Here is an 18,576-nt window from a genome sequence, read left to right as displayed (position 1 = left end):
ATTCAATGTTATGAGTATATCGTAAACTGAGCTGTTCACAAGTAATTTTTACGACCACTATTAGAATCCTAATTATTCAGAGATAAGCTCGAGTGAAGTCTCAAAAGTACAGTGTCGAGTTTTTGGATACGTGAGTTTCAAACCTTGTCAATCTGACGACAAATTCTAGACGAGTTACGAGTCTTTTATATTGAATATTCGTCCCATCTGAAATTTCTTTTTTGTTGTGCAAATTGAGTCCTCCTGGAATTCGAAGTCCCAATTTAATAAGAGTTAACTACAAGCCCAATTCTGATTATTGAGTTATAATTATAATTAATTGATGACCAAATAAACTGAATAATATTTTCTTTACTTACTTCTATGTATTGAATGTCACTAAAGAAAACAGCAGACACTTTCAACAGGGTGCGTGAGCCATTCAAGCCCTGAAGTAAAAGATGTCTTTGAGGGACATGGGATAAAAACAAAACTTGTTTAGTATTGTTTCAGCTGTTGATTGGTTGCATAATGGAACCTTGTAATTAAAAATAATGAGAATAAAATCGTAATTAAATGCTACTTCAAGTTTTTGGTGCCCACTCTTTAGATCAATGGTTGATGACGTCAAAACATTTTCGGTCTCAACTTAAAGAGAGATTTTCTCTACTATCCCGATTTATGAGTTGTACAAATATGATTTATGTCCCACATTTAACTTTATATGACGTTATTGTAGGTCAATGGTCACCATTTTGAAAAATACAATATAGATCATCGACAATTTACCAATAGAATTGTTCTAGACCGATTTTTTTTGTACGACAGAAACAAACCAAATTTTCCTTTGTGACCGATCTAAACCGAATTATGTAAAGGCCCACTTTAGTTTGTTCCACAAACGATTTTAACGGTCTCAGACCGACCTAGGATTTTTATACCAAATCCCAACACTAACACAGAGAAGGAAACTACAAAAAAGAAAAGAAAGAAACAAAAGCCAGGAGTGGAAAAAGTTGAGGGCTGTTTTATTACCGGAAGCGGATTTAAGTCGTATCAAGAATAAATACATTCATAGGTAAAAAAAAATAATAACAAGAAAACCAAAATACAGTTAATCATTCTCTACTTTTTTTGTTTCTTTAAGGAGTAGTATTAAAAAAACGTTTAAACACGAAATCAAGCATAAGAAACCAACTCATAAGTCGCAGGTTGCTTATATTATATTATTTTATACCTATATGTATTGTATGTGTATATATTTTTTTTGACTAATGACGGGTAATCATAAGTATGGTTTGTTTGGTATACAGGTAAAAAAAAGAGCAGAAAATATATATTGTACAATATATATTACACTTCACGACACTCAATCCCTTTAGGGTTAAAAAATAAGATCACACACATATTCACATACAATCATTTTACAAAAACAAGAATTTAAAAAAATCCCAGGTAAAATATGGTTTGCTTTGCATTAAACATTAAGTCACTGAGTTGCTTTTGAAAACAAAGTTTATTGGTCGTTATAATTAATATTATATCATCATTAAGAGTAAAGCATAAACATCTTTGGTAATAAAAAAACGTAGAATCTACACAAAAAAAAATTGTCTGAATGAATACTTGTGACTCCTCTCACGAAGAAAGGAAGGAAGGACAAAGAAGCCCCTCAAAAACTGGATTACATTTGATAACCAGATGGAGGTGGAGATGAAGGCCATTGGAAATTATTGCCCGAGAGGATCATGTCTCGTATGAGGGTCTCAATAGGAGTCTTCCCAACGAGGCGCACAAAAAATAGTTGTTCTATCACTGTGGATGAAACAGTCCTAAGAGAGGGAAGGCGAAGAAGGAGCTTTCCGAAGCGAGTGGGTTGATTGGGGTATTGACTCCGACAGTACTCCTCAAGAGCACATTGGGATTTCTCTTGGAGCTGCTCAATCACTTGCATATCACAAAGTCCTGGTGCATCTATATATGTATATATGTGTAAACACATTAATAAGAATTTTTGAAGAGAAAGAGAAAAAAAAGGACCTACCCGTGGTGAAGAGAACAATGGCCTTCATACAGACATACTCAGCAGAGTCAACATGTAGACCTTTGAGCTTCTCCACTTGCTCCTGAAATATCCGTATATGATCCATAAATGCCACAACTCGATCTGCCGTCATGGGAGTGATATGCAACTCTGTTGCAGCCAAAAGGGTGGCCACATGAAGAGGCATATTGCACTGAGATGCATTGAGTACGAAGAGCTCCGACCAAACGAGACGGAGAAGTGCGACTTGATCTGTTACTTGAAGCTCTGGGAAACCGGGTATGCTTCGAGTCCATTCTACTGCACTAAAAAGTAGTCGTGCCGCGAATTCACAAATGTTTTCAATACCAATCATGCCATTGGTTGGCATTGGCATCTGTCCATATCGTGATGTAGGATAAGGTTCTGCTCGAAGGAGCATTGATATGTAGGAAGAGAGATATGTGGTTCCAGAGAGGGGATCACTACTGAATCCGAGTCCAAAGACTCCTTGAGGTGTGGGCGGCACTCGACCTCGTTGAACGGCTAAAAAGAAGAAAAAATATCAATTGAGTAATTAGGAAATGCTAATAAAAGACAACAACCTTTACCTTCTCTGCGCATGCCCATTTTAAAGCACTTTTTTAATCGACAATGTTGGCATTGATTTCGATGATGTTGATCAACCGGGCAGTTTTTGCTTCCGCGGCATTGATATGTGAGATTACGACGAACGGATCTTTTAAAGAAGGATTTGCATCCTATAATACAAACATTAAAATAAAATTAGTATTAGTTAAAAAAATCACAATGAATCAAGTCAGACAACGATACGGACCTTCACATGTAAATTGGCCATAGTGTTTACCAGAGGATTTATCTCCACAGACAACACAGTTAATATCACTAGATTCAGAGAGTTCAGAGGGTTTTGCATGTTCGATGGATGCCACAATCCCTGAGGAAATTGCGGGTGAAATTGAGTCTGAAGAGATGTGATGGTGAATGAGATGTGTAGTAGATCCAACGAGGGAGTCTGGCGAGGCGGAAGGTGGATTAAGTGAAGTAATACTATTTGCAGAGGCTGACATTATATTAGGATCTCTCCAAACGGAAGTCGTGGGGGATGCCACTAAGGCCATATCGTTCGGAAATGAGGAATAAGGAACTATTTTGATTTAATTTGATGGGAAAGCAGTATATTGGATAATAGGAGAAGCACTTGACCAAAACAGATTAGAGAAAATAATACGTAATTATAATAACAAAATACGCTGTTGTTGTTTTAATCTCAATTGTAAGTCTCTCATTGATTTATATATATTTCTCTTTTTGAAGAAGCACCTCTCTTACGACACTAACGTCAGTGACTGAGAACTGGATTGAATCACAGAGAGAGAGTCACTTGTATGTTGTAGTAACATCATCTACTATTCCTCATCATCATTATAGGTGCTTGTGCTGCTTAGTCTGCTCGTTCATCCGCTCACTCGCTCTATTTTAGGTACGCGCCGGTGAATAGTTATTATTATTGTGAAAAAAATAAAAGCACACACACACATCAAAAGGGCGAGGACGACATACAAAATGGGGCCAGCCCATCCATGTTTTTCTTTCCGTTGTGTGTGACTCTTCTTCTATCCCGTTTTTGGTCGTTTCAACACCCAAAGTTCATCACTATCGCCATAATGTGTTAAGTTTAAATATCAAAGGTACATTGATTGTATCATGATATAAATATGAATGTAATCCTCATTTGAGAACAATAAAAAAAAACAAATCTATTATATTACGTACATTATGTGCCGACGCCCTGCCTTTGATCCACATAATAATACATACGTGCATTGAGAGTCTCTCCAAACACACAAAGAACTTGCTTCCGGTCAACACCCAAAATGTTTGTAGTACATAGGTTAATGATGACATGCATCAACGAAACTTCCATGATGTGATCAGTGAACCTCTTCACAAGTTTAAACCAATGACTGTTTTAAAAGGAACACTTGGTTTGTGGAATTTTCTTTAAAAAAATCCAAAAAATTACATTTTAGGAAAACAATTCATAGTTATTCACAGAAAATTAACTTTCTGAAAGAAAAAAAAATCAAAAATTAAATTTTTCAAAAAAAAAAAAAAAAAAATTCCCAGATATTCAAAGAAAAAATCAAATGTTAAATTTTTGCTCTGCTACATAATTTGCCCCGAATGACGAAAAAAATTTAGAGTCAACCAAAAAATCCTTTTCCTTTTTTGGCGGGAGGGGGTATACAACCCCTCCAGCCCACCCCCTTCTAAGGGCCTACGATTCAGGGATGTCTGCAGGATTATATTATTTTCCTATTAATTTTTCATTCATTATCACAATAATTCATGGATTTGGAGGAATGGGCTACAACCCCTCCAGCCCCTCACCCCTGCGCTTGATTCTAAAGCTTGTGGTAAATACAGTCTTCTGTTAAAAATCCACAAACTTAAAAAAAAAAAAAAAAAATACAACTTAGAAAACAGAACTCCGAATTTTGACTTTGCTCACGAAAAACTGTCCATGTACAAATCCTACATTGCAATCAGTTCCTCTTGTTTAAAAATTTTTATATGTGTTAATTTTGTAGAACAAAAAATGAAATTGCCTTTTTTTTAAACACAAAAAAAAATGTTATTCGCTTTTATTAATCTCTACTGAAAATTTTTAAATAAAAATATAACCTTTAGTGAATATTCTTTCGTTGAAAAAATATTATTAGTCAAATATGGTATTTAGAAAAAAAATCAATCAAAATTTTGCAAAAAAGTCAATGGCCTAGTCCCTGCAGACGTCACAATTACATAATTTCCTACCCCCCACCTCCCACTTGAAAATACATTCCTGCACCTATGACTTCTGGCCCCCATGCGATATTGTTTTATGAAAAAAGGTACAAATTTCAAAATTAAATTAATATTAAAAAGAAAAAACACATTTATCTTTGGTAAAGACCCCGTTCACGGTAAAACCCACCCTACTCTTTAGCAAGACTTGAGTAGATTCTTTAGCTACGTAAAATCTGTATTATCTTTCCTCATAAGGTATGCAATTATGTCATCCCTTTGCAGTATTCAAAAACATGTTATTTATTCAATTAAAAGTGCATTACTATAGACTAAAATATTCAACACCTCAAGTATACAAAAGAAAAGGTGTTGTAGTGACTTTTAGTTTAAACTATGATATTGATCACTTGATTTTCGTTTTCGCAACTATATTTAAAGCATTCCTCTTGAGTAACTACATAGTTCAAACGTCAATCCATACCATGTAGGAAGTACATTGTATACTTGTAAGTAGTAGTGCTAAAGGTGAAGTGGGATCAAAGGAGTGAAATAGAGTAGTAGGTCACACGGACAGGTCAGATGCGATCCACGAGCTATTTTATTAGTTAAATAGAAAGGTCAATTGGAAAATGAGAGGAATTGCATTCAAATAAGCAGGTCAAATAAATAAATTATTTTTATTATTTAATTGGAAATCTGTTGCATCTCTCTCTCAAAGGCAAAATAATGCTCAGGTATTAGGGTGGCCCTAAAAATCAATTTTTTACTTTACTTGTTTTACCAAACTCCACTTTGTTACCTTTATAATAAAAAAATTCCCTGCAAAATATATTTAGCTTTTATTAATATATAATGGTGTCCATCGCTTTTAAATTTATTGCTATATATTAAAACATTCACCTAAAAAATTAGATATCTTCCATTTTTGTAATAACCTTTGTTTGTAAGCATAAATTCATTTTATGCCAATACTAATGCCTTCAATGGGGGTGTAGTTTTTTAGTTTCAATATTCAATCCTTTTTAACATCAATTAAATTACTTATTTTGCTTTTTTTTTTGTTGGTCCGGAATTTGGGTGGTTTATTATCTTCAGAGAAAACACATATAGGTAACAGCAGCACCATTACCTTCTAAACCAACAACCAAACAATCATTAAAAATTAACATCATACATATATTTAAAATTATAAAAGTTTTAACGCATTTACATATCCAAAACTAGTTTATCATTTAAAATAGACCGTACATATTCAATAAAACTACGAATCAAAGCTTTGGGTTTCTTGTCAATCGATAATGGTGTATAAATTGCATAGACAAATTTTCAGTGTAATAACATTTGCACTCATTAAATCCTTCAGTAACTTATTTAATATTTATTGTACTACAAATTCATTAATATTAGTGTTGAGTCAGTCCTAATTTAGGATTCCTGACAACAGTCCAGTTCAGCCCTGCATTTCAGTCCTAAAACTAATAAAGTTCGTCCATTAAACTTTAGTATTTTAGTATCAGTTTTAGTACGGACATTCCAAAATTCCAACGGTCTTAAGGATCAGTAGCAAAGACCGGGTGTAAGAGTGGACAGGACCAAATAAATAAATACTCACTGTTCACTAATTAATTTACAAAAACAGAACATTCTTTGGTGAGATCTTTGAATTTAAATAAAATTGGCAGCAAAATTTTACAAAAAATATATATTTGAAATTTTTATTCCAAAAAATTTAATTTTTGAGAATATCTAAAGATTTTTGAAATTTTTTTTCGATTAACTATAATGTTTGATTTTTTTTTTCCTTTAATACTTTAATTTTTTTATCCAAATAATTAAATTTTGGGGTTTTATATCGAAAGAATTCCAAAAACCAAGCCAGCCCCCCCCAAAAAAAACCCATTTCTGAAGATAATCATTGCAAGATTGCTTTAATATTCTACACTAAAAAATCACCCTTACCTCATTGAAAAAAAAGCGCATGTTCCATTCACAGTGCAATAGCGATAGTATTCGGCGTTGTCCAAATATATTAAGCGTCAACGAACAGACAAGTTGTGTTTTAATAATATAGAAGATAAACTCCCAACTTAACTCCGGAGTTAATCGCCTTTTTTCTTGAACACAATCACACGTAGCTACTCAATACTTAGACGATCTCTCCTTACGAAACAACAACAAAACAAAAATAGGAAGGCTTAATGGGCAATGAGGTTTAGCTCTATTTTGCGCGTTTGCTCCACCAAAAATTGCCCAATTGTTCAATTTTTAAGAGGCAAAGGCGGCCACATCAACATGTTGGTCAAATGTATTATTTTTTGGCAATGGAATAATAATTTCCACTATTAAAACGATTGAAAGAGCGAGAGAATGAATATTAAAGCTTGTACTTTTGAAATACACACTAAGAGCCACCCTAATGTGGAGGCATCCTATTATTAGTAATATTACGATCAACATCAAAACAAGCAGCTTATGTGTGTATATTCATACAGTTGGATATACGCGTATGCCGTAGTACAAGGGGGGAGGGGAGGGGGGAGAAAACCGCTAAAGAAAACGAAATATTGTATATAATATGTTTAGAGTATATACGTTTTTTATGTGAGTTTTGAAAAATAACCGCAGTAAGAAACTGGGGCCTAGCCTGACCTTTTCACCTCTGAGTATATACACACATGTACATATATATAGATCGCGTTGAAGAAGAAGTAAAAAAAAAAAAATAAGTGGAATTCTTTTTACTTTTTTGGTTTTTTAAGGTTTGTTATTAAGTCGATTAATAGAGAGAATAAATATATTTATAATTTATGCGGCCCGTCAAGACAAAAGCAAGCTAGAAATCTTTTCTTTTTTTTCCCCGTTTCTTTAATTGGTCAGATGGAGTTGCACTGATTCAGACAAAAATATACATATGAAGAGGAATCATCTACCTTTTTCAGTGATGTACCACTTGTAAAATATATTTTTTTCAGACAAGTAACCCCTAAAAATATTTATTCAAAATCTCAAGTATCCCAAAGGGTATGCATACCTCCATTTGAGAACAACAGCATTAGAGTACGTCTGCAGGATTCTATTTGGGAGGGGCTGGCTTCGTTTTTGAAATTTTTTCGAAGAAAAATCCAAAAATTAAATTATTTAAATAAAAAAATTAAAGTATTAAATAAAATAAAAAAATCAAACATTACAGTTAATCGAAAAAAATTCCTAAAATCTTTAGAAATATTCTCAAAAAGTTAAATTTTTTGGAATAAAAATTTAAAATATAAATTTTTTTGTGAAAAAAATTCTAAAATCTACAGCTGTTAATAAAAAATTTAATTAATTTAAAAAAAAAGTTCAAAATCCATAGCTATTCAACAGAAAATTGTTTTTTTTGCAAAACAATTTCAAAATAAAATTCCAAATATAAAATTTTTTGAATAAAATTTCAAAAATGAAATGTTTGTGAAAAAAATATCAAAATCCAGAACTATTTTGAAAAAAAAATTCTTGGAAAAGAATTTTTGACATTAAATTTTTTTCAAAAATCAAAAAAATTAAATTTTCTTTTGTCAAATCAAAAATTCTTTTTTTTTTTGGAGGGGGTGTAGGGGCCCCTCCAGCCCACTCCCTGTGGACGCCCCTGACATATATAATTTATATTTTCTTTTTTAGAAGTGAGCAATAATATGATCTACGCACATTGAGTTACATAGAATAATTTCTCCCCTGCACTTTGTCCAAATAGCTTCGTTGCAAAATCTCGAACCTGATTTTTCACAAGTAAGTCTGGATTCCAGTTGCATTTTTCACAAGGCCATAACACTGATCCGTTGTAACTTGTAGTGACAAAAAAGTTGAACAAGTTGCGATAACTACAAAATCAGATGAGTCATGGTAACACGGATTTACCTCCTCAACACAAAAATATCCTAAAATAGTTTGTAATAGTATCTTTTTATTAAATTTAGAGTCAAATATATATATAAAACTATGCAATAGAGGGATAGATTTTTGAGAGACAGTATTGGATTTTACTTTTTGGTCCATTTGGACCATAGGGACCATTTGGTCATTCTTTTCCTTAATATTTATGAAAAAAAGGGATATAATTGGTTGTATAAATTACCAAAATGAATGACATTAACATTTCTGACGTCACATAAAATGTTATATTACGTACTTGCAGCAGCATGAATAAATTACAAAAACTTGATTTTTATGGAATCCATAAAAGACAACTACTAACCAATTTGTGATTTGTTCAAATACTATATTTAGCTATATTTTTATTCACTATGTCCTCCTTCACAAGCAACAACAGCCTGTACACGACGTAGAACGGATTGACAGCCCTCGGTGATGAAGGTTGTATCTATGACGTACTATGCTAGCTCGGAACGAATCCAAGTTTGGATGAGAGGATCGACAGACATTCTTGTCCAATACGTTCTAAACTGCAGGGGTTGAGGTTAAAAGTCAGCCATTTTGTTTCTGCAAAAAAGTTGGTTCTTCATAGCTGTATGGTGCTGTAATTGACTTTTTGATGTTTGTGGCAATCCGGAGGAAGATGCCACGGGTTACTTCCCTTCTCGGCACAGGTGCTGATGAGAATGCATACGCGTGTCCTTTTTTGTTATACCTCCGACATTTTACGACTTAGAGACATGCTATAAAAACAAAACTTGTTTATTTTTCTTTCAACTGTCGTTTGGTTGTATAATAAAAGCCTCATAATCCAAAATACAACAAATTTTGAGTCCCCACTCTGCATATATGTAAAACAAAACCAAGAAATATGAATCGTTGAAAAAAAAAACCCAATTTATAAGCCTAGAATATAATTCTTTATATGCATGCATGGATATCTATGTAGAAAAGATTGCTGTTAGGCATTATTCAGATCCATTTAAGGCTATCTTGAATGTCTGAGCACATCATTTTTCATTCCCTTGCAAAATAACAACAAAAAAACGATTTTTTAAAAAGTTATTTTTTTTTTGGTTAGTATCAATTTATATATATATATAAGAAGGGGGCAATGACAAATGACAACGATGAAATCAAGAGAGAAAGAGAGGGGGGATATGTCTAACAACGAAACTGGGGTGACGTACATACATACAGACATAGATAGATATTATGTATATATAAACGTACATTCCTTCATTTTTTATGAGATCGAATGTATGTACGATAGGGCGGCTTGTTTTTTAACTTTTTTCGAATTTGTATCATGGATAGGGTAGAAAAGCTTTAATGTGATATGAAGTTAACCTAAAATTTCATTCTTAGATCGTAACTCTTGGTGTATTCTTTAAAGTGATATTTGTCATTTTTGCATATGATCATTTTGGTAGAGATTTTTCTGATCTATAAAATATATGAATAAAGTTTGTTTATAAAATCAATCTATAGATCAAAAAGAGAGGATAACTGAAGGAGTTTTTAGTGATCAGCTTTTAACACAACACGTATCTTTTATTTTGATATAACATATTTTTATAAAAGAAAGAACAAATTTATTAAAATATATTATAGGTGTGTGTATGCAAGATAATGAAAAGTACTTCATTTAAACCTTTATTGGCTAAATAATAAATAATTTTTGCACTTTTTTGAAACTTTCATAGAGATATACGACCTACTAAGGATAACGTCACCGTACAAGAATCGAATTTTCATCATATTTATTCTCTTAGTCTACACTTATGCAGATGAACCATAATTGAAATTGGGAAATAGTTGAAAAATAGCCCTCCCTAATGTATATAGTACAACTTAAAGTGTAATCAGTACACATGCTTAATACCATAGTATACCATCATCATGTCGTGTGTGTGTGTCTACCCTCTTGTAAAGGAGAGTAGAACCATAAAAAACAAAACCAAGGAGAAATCAAAATGGTTTTTTATTCATCTATAAAATCAATAAAAGACAGATATTGCAAATAATTTGTTAGATGTCGTTTCCAGAATTATGTACATTGTACATAACATGTACAAGGTAATCGTCATTCGTCATGCTGATAGTTTGCTTCAGCCAATGGATCTCATTTAATGTTGTGTAGTAACGGGGAGTTAGATATATATTGCTCTAATACCCTAACTTTTCTAGTTTCGAGTATAAGAATATTACTTTGCTAAAGAAGTAATATAAAAAAATTACTGTTTCATTGAGTAATAAGTAATAACTTGATACATACTATTCCCGTACTGAAGGAAAAAGTCAAGCCAGTATTTGCCTTTTTTCTCTGAGTAGTAAGGTTTTTTCCCCCCAATGATCAAGCTTTAGGACCTCTGAATTATCATTTAACGAATGTACAGCCTCACAATGTTCGCAGAGCAGGTCTCGAAGAATGACAAAGATTTAACAGTTAACTAAAAAAATTAAAATATCCCTACATAACGGAGAAAAAGTAAGTCTCGTATCAAGTTTCAGGATCACATTTTAGAAGGACCCAAAGATAAATAAACTCAATTTGATTTTAACCCATACTTCTGACTGAAAACCTAAAGCAAAGCTTACATCACAAGAAAATGAAGTCACGTAATAATTTGAATTTTGAACAGAAATTCAACTTCTTCTTACTGTTTAAAATTTGTGTCTTGAACATGAATCCAATGTACACAGATACGATATAAGTAAAATCGTATTGTCCAGAAAAATCTGAAATCCGAGCCCCGAGTCCACTTCGAGTACTCGAACTTTTACAGATTTAAAAAAAGATCTATAGGATTTTCCGTATTTTAAAGAGCTTATAATATTGCTTAAAAAGATATATCCTGTTCACTGGTAAATTTGTATTCTTTGGATTTCCAAACAGGCTTAAAGTAAAGGATATTGCATAGATTTTTTTTGTGGTACAACAGGCAAAGTAGAACCTGGCTATGGCTTCATTATTATCTGTATCGCTGTTCGTGGATTTCGTGGAAAATGATTTCATAGTTCTACCTTGCCTTTTTGCCCGGATGTCCTACCAAAAATCTACCTAAAGCCTGAATGACAAACGATACCGACAATTGCGAAGAGTCTGCGGGGCAATGAGGTATGGTTCTTCTTTCCGGTTGCTCCACCAAAAGTCAACCTATTATTTATATCAAAAGTATCCTCTTCATTTAGCTATATTAGTCCTTGAAGCGCCATCTACATAAATAGTTGTAACACTGTTATTATAATACTGATTCTAATAATAACCAAAAACTATGTTCTTATACTAATAACATTAGATTATTCATTGTTTCGTCATCAGTAATCAATAAGAAGTAACTTCGATCAAGATCCTATTTTATTTAGGTCCAAAATTGGGGTAAAATGCTCATAGACAAGAATCCGTCTAATTTTACTTTTGGATCTAGATCCAAAAGATCGGCTACACGAAATTTACTCGAATATTTATGTCTGAAGATCTGAACCAACCCGGAACCGAAAGCCCTAGCGGCTATTCTAGTAGTACATCAAATAGTCAATATTTAACACTGTTTATCCTAATCATTGTTTTTTTTTTACATCAGCTGAGTTAAATGAATTAATTTGAGGATTGGCTAAAGAAAATTAACTCCTTATTAGGAATAAAAAACTCATTTATAGGGTGACTGTCGTCTTTATTCTAATTCTTCTAGCGTTTCGTATCTTCTCTTTGTCAACAGCTGATATTTATATCCATCTTTTCCCCAACTTGTCGCCTCTACATATTTCTTTCTTCTTGGTAGGACCCATCATCTCCTAATTCCATTACAACCAAACAACACCAAAAAAGAAAATAAAAAGAAATCCCTCTGATTCATGAATTTTCTCACAGACTCCATTTCAAATACACTCTCATGATAGTCAGAGGTAGTAGTATATACAAGGGAGAAAGAAGTTAAAAAAAAAAAAAAACACAACAAAAAACAAGAGTCCATAAAATTATTATTATTATTATTTACCTTTAAAAAACAAGGTACAAAAATGTAATTGAAGTAAAAAAAAATAGTAATTTTTTTGTTTCTTTCCTTTTAGTCTGGCCAAAGAGTCACGACATTTGTATGTGTGTTATAATAAAAAAACAATTCACACGCTGACCTGAGAGGTTTGCGTGACGTCACCGGAAATTGGCTATAACTACCACCGCTACCTCTAATACCACTTCAAACAACACACAAAAACACTCATATTTTCCCCAAAAAAATAAAAACTTAATCAGAAGACAAAGGAATGAATCGAATAAAGGAAAGGTTTTATAACTTTATTTTTATAAAAGTCCTAATTTCGAAATCATTAATTTTTTTTACTTAAAGAAGAGCCAATTTATTTGTCATTGATTCAGGCCTGGTTTGGAGATGAAATTTTTCTTAGACACCGTTCAAATTATTAAAATGTATATACTGAGAAGAAATTTCTTAAATCAGGTCAATCTAAACTTTGAATGAAATATTGTTTATAATCGAATAAAGCGATCAATGTTTTTTCTGCAAAGATCCAATTGAATCTTTGTTTAATTTATTTTGTTTTTGTAATTTAGTAAGATCTCTATTATCTATGGTAGAAAGTATTATAACCGATAGTTTTGGTTGAAGTCTCAAGGGGTCAAATTGGCTCATTGCTCTGGCAATGAAAGTAGAAAGTAACTTGAAAGACGGCAATAATAGCAAAGACTTTAACGATAGTTTATTATTGTAAATCGAAAAGGATTCCTCTGCCTACAAGTCAGAACACATCAATGGTGATATATATATGGACTTTTAAAATATAACATATTTTATATTTTCATTGTATGAAGGGGACTTTTCCCCATCTTTTAACAACTTTTAAATCTTTCATGCGTGTTTAGATACCTGGAGAAACCTTTATTTTTATTAATTTATTTTTCGAAATTTTAAGCAACTGTACAATTTTATGTATCTGACCGATTATATAATAGAATATTAATAATAAAATTCTACAAAAATGTCAATCCAGAAATAAAATTTAATATTTTTCAAAAAAGAAGGTCAATCTAAAATTGTAATAACATATTTTTTATATAAAAGGTCAATCTGAAAATGAAATATTTTTCTTAAAAAAGATCAATCTAAAATTTTAATTACATATTTTTTTCTAATAAAAGGTCAATCTAAAATTGTAATTACATATTTTTTTGTATTAAATGGTCAATTTTAATTTTTAAATAATTATTTTTACTAAAAATGACGCAAATAAAAAGTCTAAACAAAGATCCTTTATAAAAAGAGGTGACTCTTGACTTTATTTGGTAGTGGGAGGAGGCTTTATTTTTTTAGGAGAGACAAAAAACTGTTATAAATAATTTTTACATTTTAACTCGTTTTGCCATTTAATTTTTTTTTCTTTTCAAACTGGTCGTGATAGTAACTTCAAAAATTTCTCGAATACTCTGGAGAAGGTTCAATGTCTCCATTCAAACCCCCAGAGGACACCCCTCATATTGAATCAAGCCCCTCTCACACTAAAACCAGCTCATTTTATAATAAACGCTTGCTAATCACAAGATTTTCGAACGTACTTACTATTCTACAGTTTTAAGTAGAATAAAATTGAAAATATGTAACTTTATATATTTTAATATTTCAGTGCTTCCTCCATAGTTACAGCACTGTTATAGGGGATACAAAGTGAAGGGTATTTTTTCATATGTGACATGTCTAAATAAAAGCAGGCTGGGATGAAAAATAAGAAATTTAGGAAAAAAGATACATCTAAAATCAAATATCATTGTAAATAGCTAATAATTTGAATAAGTAGTAAGCGGCGTGATTCAATATTTACGAAGGAGTTGTAACGTCATTTTACCCCTTCTAAATCATTATCAACTGACATTTGTGACGAGAAAATATGTAGAAAGATGATACTGAATTAAATACACAAATTAAATCGAACATAAAAACACGGTTTTTACACAGCAAATCAAAAAAGTGTAGTAATATAAGTTCAAGGGTCGACCTTATTCTACCAATTTAGTTTATTGATTAATTATTACAAAAATAATTCCAGCCTGCTTTTAGGTTGACAAATCACATATATATACTTTTTAAATTCCCGTTTGCCAAATCAGAAGCACTAACATCATTTATAAAATATATTTTGGACGGTATTAAGACTGATTTCATCATCATTCTTTTTTGTAATCGCTCTAATCTTTTTTACGATTCAAAGGTCCTAAATGCCGATTAGTCGACCTTCAGTATGACAATCCTGCTCTTTTTTTATTTTCTTCACTCCTAGCTAGAGTTGAAGAAATTAAAAACGAAGAAAATAATGAGTGATAGCTGAAAAGTATAATATTGAAGTACTATCCGTTCTAGCCACAACTTTAAGCTTCATGCACCACCTAGTTTTTGAATACTACAATGCATGCTTTATGTATTTTCAGATCAATCCAACATAAAAAAAGAAACAATCGTTTTCAAATCGTGGACCAACTTTTTCGGTCTGAATATATAGGCCAAGTTTTTTCAGTCTCAAAATCAATTTTCTGATTTTCTTCCAACCCCGGATTTATGAGCTCTACAAATATGAATCGTGCAACACATTTAAATTTGAAACAAAACTGATGTCGTCAACAATTCATGTATACTATTCTAGGCTGAATTTTAAATGAGATTGATGTGGATCAATGTTTTTGTAAGAACAATCAAGGACATCTTTGCACCAATCTAGACCAATCAAGACAGCACCTCCGTAAAGGACCGAATTAGTTTGGTCCACTATAAATTATAATACATACTATCAGTCGACAGTGTTTTTAGACCGATCTAATAACACTCATAAAAAATAATATATTTTATCTACATTTTTAGTGTCCTCACTCATTTCCGAGTTTTAATTTCTATTTCCATTCTTTCGTATTACAATATACTGACAATATGTCAGATCTGCTTTTTTTTTCTTTAGTGTCTACTACATATATGGTACATTATAGAACATATCGAGCTTTTTCACTATTAAATGTTGTTCAGAGACATATTATCTGACGTATCTTTTTAAAAGAAAGATTTTTCTTCCTTAATGGCATTTAAGAAAAAAGAAAGACGAGATCTCTACTCTTATTTATATCCTACCTACATAAATATATTTCCTTTTAAATCGATAAATTATTCCACCCCAGTTGAACATGTGATTATTAGATTCTTTAAAAAAATAAAATCTAAAGGCCATAAATTGACATTTAATGAAGGTTCCCTACCACTGGTATAATGTACACTATAGCTACTTATATTTACACACAAGGAACATGTTGGATTCAAAGAGACAAAAGTTTCATTCCACAAGTTCTCTCTATGCTACAACTTCCTATTGATTTATTTAAAGGAATTAATTACAAAACTCAATAAAATTAACATCTTAACCTCCAAAGAAAATTCTAAGCATTTTTGCCATTTAAACAAAAGAAACCGAAAATGAACTTAGTAACCCTGGCAATTTGAAATACATTTGGGAGAAGATCAGCTTTGCTGTCGGGACGTTATATTATATCAGTTGCAAGGAGTCGTAAGAGGAAAGAAGTACTCACAGATCTCACTGCGGATATAGTAATGATAAAGGCACGAATTACATTGAAGTCGATCCTCAATCCTACTCCGAGTTCAACAAGTACTTACACGTATAACTCTCTCATTGTTACTCACTTATTATTACTTTATACATAGTAATTTTCAAGGATTAAATGATATTATATTGGTAGATGTTTTATTTACTTACAGAGATAACTAGAGATGGGAAAATGGTCTAAATCCTTGTGAGTGTAAATCAAAAAGAAAAGAATATGCTGGTAACTTTGAGCGACGATATATATGCTGAGCATTGATGTATAATTTATGTCCCACCGGCATGTAAAAATAAAAGGAAACGAAAATGAATGTGGTAATCCTGACAATTTGAAAAATGTTTGGGAGGAGAGCAGCTTAGCTGTCGTAACGTTTTATTAGATCAGCTGCAAGCAGTCCTTAAAAGCAAGGAAATAAACACAAATCCCACTCCTTAAATAGAAAGGTCATAGTCTGGAGTTACTTCTTTGTCGATACTCAATTCTACTATGATTCCAACAGGGACCTATACTTATAACTCCCGAGAAGACCATCATTGTTACTCGGTATCTTTCATGAGTACAATCACTAGTTTTAACTTTATACTTAGAAGCTCCCTTCACAAGATTTAAATTATAATGATAACAGCATTGGAAAATAGAAAAGTCTGTTCGGATAGTCAACTAGAAAAAGCCATTCCCACTTTCTAGGACATATTTTTTACACTTGTACTTATATATTCTCTATTCAAGAATACAAATAAATAATGATATCAGCTTTAGAAAGTAAAAAAAACAAAAACTTTTCTGGTAGGAACTACCTCGTGCATTATCATATTTTTTTAACCAATAATAAGCATACCAAATATAATAGATAGCAGAGGCTGTGTCTATTTATGGGTTGCATCCATGACCCATGCTACAGAGAGCTCATGAACCACAGTTTGAGAACCACTGGTTTAACTAATTTTTCAAATATTTTCGCCACTTCAAGACAAGTATTATTAGGGTTGTTTTGGTCCTTTATATAGAGGAGGAAATTACTCCGTCTTTGATGCTCAATTCAACTCTGAGTCCAATAAGGAATTACCTATACAACTAGAGTTGCATTAAATATGACCATATCGCGTACGATTTTTTTTTCTAGTAGGTAATCATAAGAGTGCTTTATTTTTCCAAGCTGCTTGTATTTTTATTTGATTTTTGAAATAGAGAATATTTGAGTCTAAAGTACTTATTAGCAGACTGTTTAATCATAAAAGAGTAACTATAAGGAATTGTTCGAGAGTTATAATGTGGGGTGAGTGCCAAATTGGCATAACTCAAATATTTACTTTACAGAATTAAGCTTTGAAATTTTTTTTCTTTCGTTAAGAATAATGGTGAACAATAAAATGGATCTGAAAAAATTATTTCCACAATCTAAATGTTCCTATTTCTTAATTATGAACATTATATATTAGACTTTTAGTATGATATATAAATAATAACACTGCTAATTGTAATTTACGAGTTACGACTATTTGATACTTCCCTCTATATATAAGTACGACTCCTAGTTTGAGTCAGAGTACGATTAAGGATCAACATCGTAGTAATTCCAGCATATATGACTTTCTTATGCCTTTTTTCTCAAACCAGTTATCAGACTAAGAAAAAGAAATACAGATTCTGAAAGCTTGGTAGATTTAAATTAATTAAATTTAATAAAAGCACCTTCAGCCACAATTACAGGCTCTGTACGAAGCTGAAAATGCAAGTAGGCATTTGCCTCTTGGTGCCTTGTCAAATCCTGGAATTCCATCTTGAACCAACGGATAAGTTCGTCTTTGGTATTGCAGGGTGTTCAGTTGGTTTGTCATTTCCATTGTGCCCCACAAAAAAAACAACCTCCGATTCAGATTTGGCAAGTTTGGAGGCTAAAAGTCTAGCAAGTGTAAGTCGTCAAAATTGTTTTGAACTCCAAAAAAAAGTACATTTTCCGGGAAAAAATACAAAAACCCACAGCTATTTACATATAATTAAATTTTAATTAAAATTTCAAAAATTATATTTCAATTATTAAATTATTTGGTGAAAAAGTTTAAAAATCCAATGCTATCAATTCAGAAGCAAATCTCAAATATTATATTTTCTAGTATATAGCAAAAATGTCTTAATTTGGTGATGGATAAAGCCCCTCTAGCACACAGTCTGCGGACTTCCCTCATCTTGAGCACACCCACTCGTGGCTGCACTTTATACGAATGAAAAAAAT

General features: G+C 31.9%; 1 protein-coding gene across 2 annotated transcripts; it reads right to left on the bottom strand.

The window, feature by feature from the left end:
- Positions 1-1,476: 1,476 nt before the first annotated feature.
- On the bottom strand, positions 1,477-3,721 carry LOC121121733 (nuclear receptor subfamily 2 group F member 1-B). Of its 2 annotated transcripts, none has more exons than XM_040716705.2 (4): positions 2,841-3,721; positions 2,614-2,763; positions 2,024-2,548; positions 1,477-1,953 (listed from the first exon to the last, which is right to left on the bottom strand). In XM_040716705.2, exons 1-4 carry the CDS (start codon positions 3,142-3,144, stop codon positions 1,664-1,666), a joined length of 1,269 nt encoding a protein of 422 aa, XP_040572639.1. In that variant the 5' UTR covers positions 3,145-3,721; the 3' UTR covers positions 1,477-1,663. The 2 variants fall into 2 exon arrangements, with proteins under 2 accessions (XP_040572639.1, XP_040572638.1); XM_040716704.2 differs by having other exon boundaries at positions 2,608-2,763; positions 2,841-3,434.
- Between the last annotated feature and the right edge of the window lie 14,855 nt (positions 3,722-18,576).

This window comes from Lepeophtheirus salmonis, chromosome 7 (assembly GCF_016086655.4).
Source record: "Lepeophtheirus salmonis chromosome 7, UVic_Lsal_1.4, whole genome shotgun sequence".
In the NCBI taxonomy this organism is placed as follows: Eukaryota; Metazoa; Arthropoda; class Copepoda; order Siphonostomatoida; family Caligidae; genus Lepeophtheirus; species Lepeophtheirus salmonis.
Note: the sequence above shows the minus strand (reverse complement) of the source record. Positions and strands in the feature narration are given on the sequence as shown.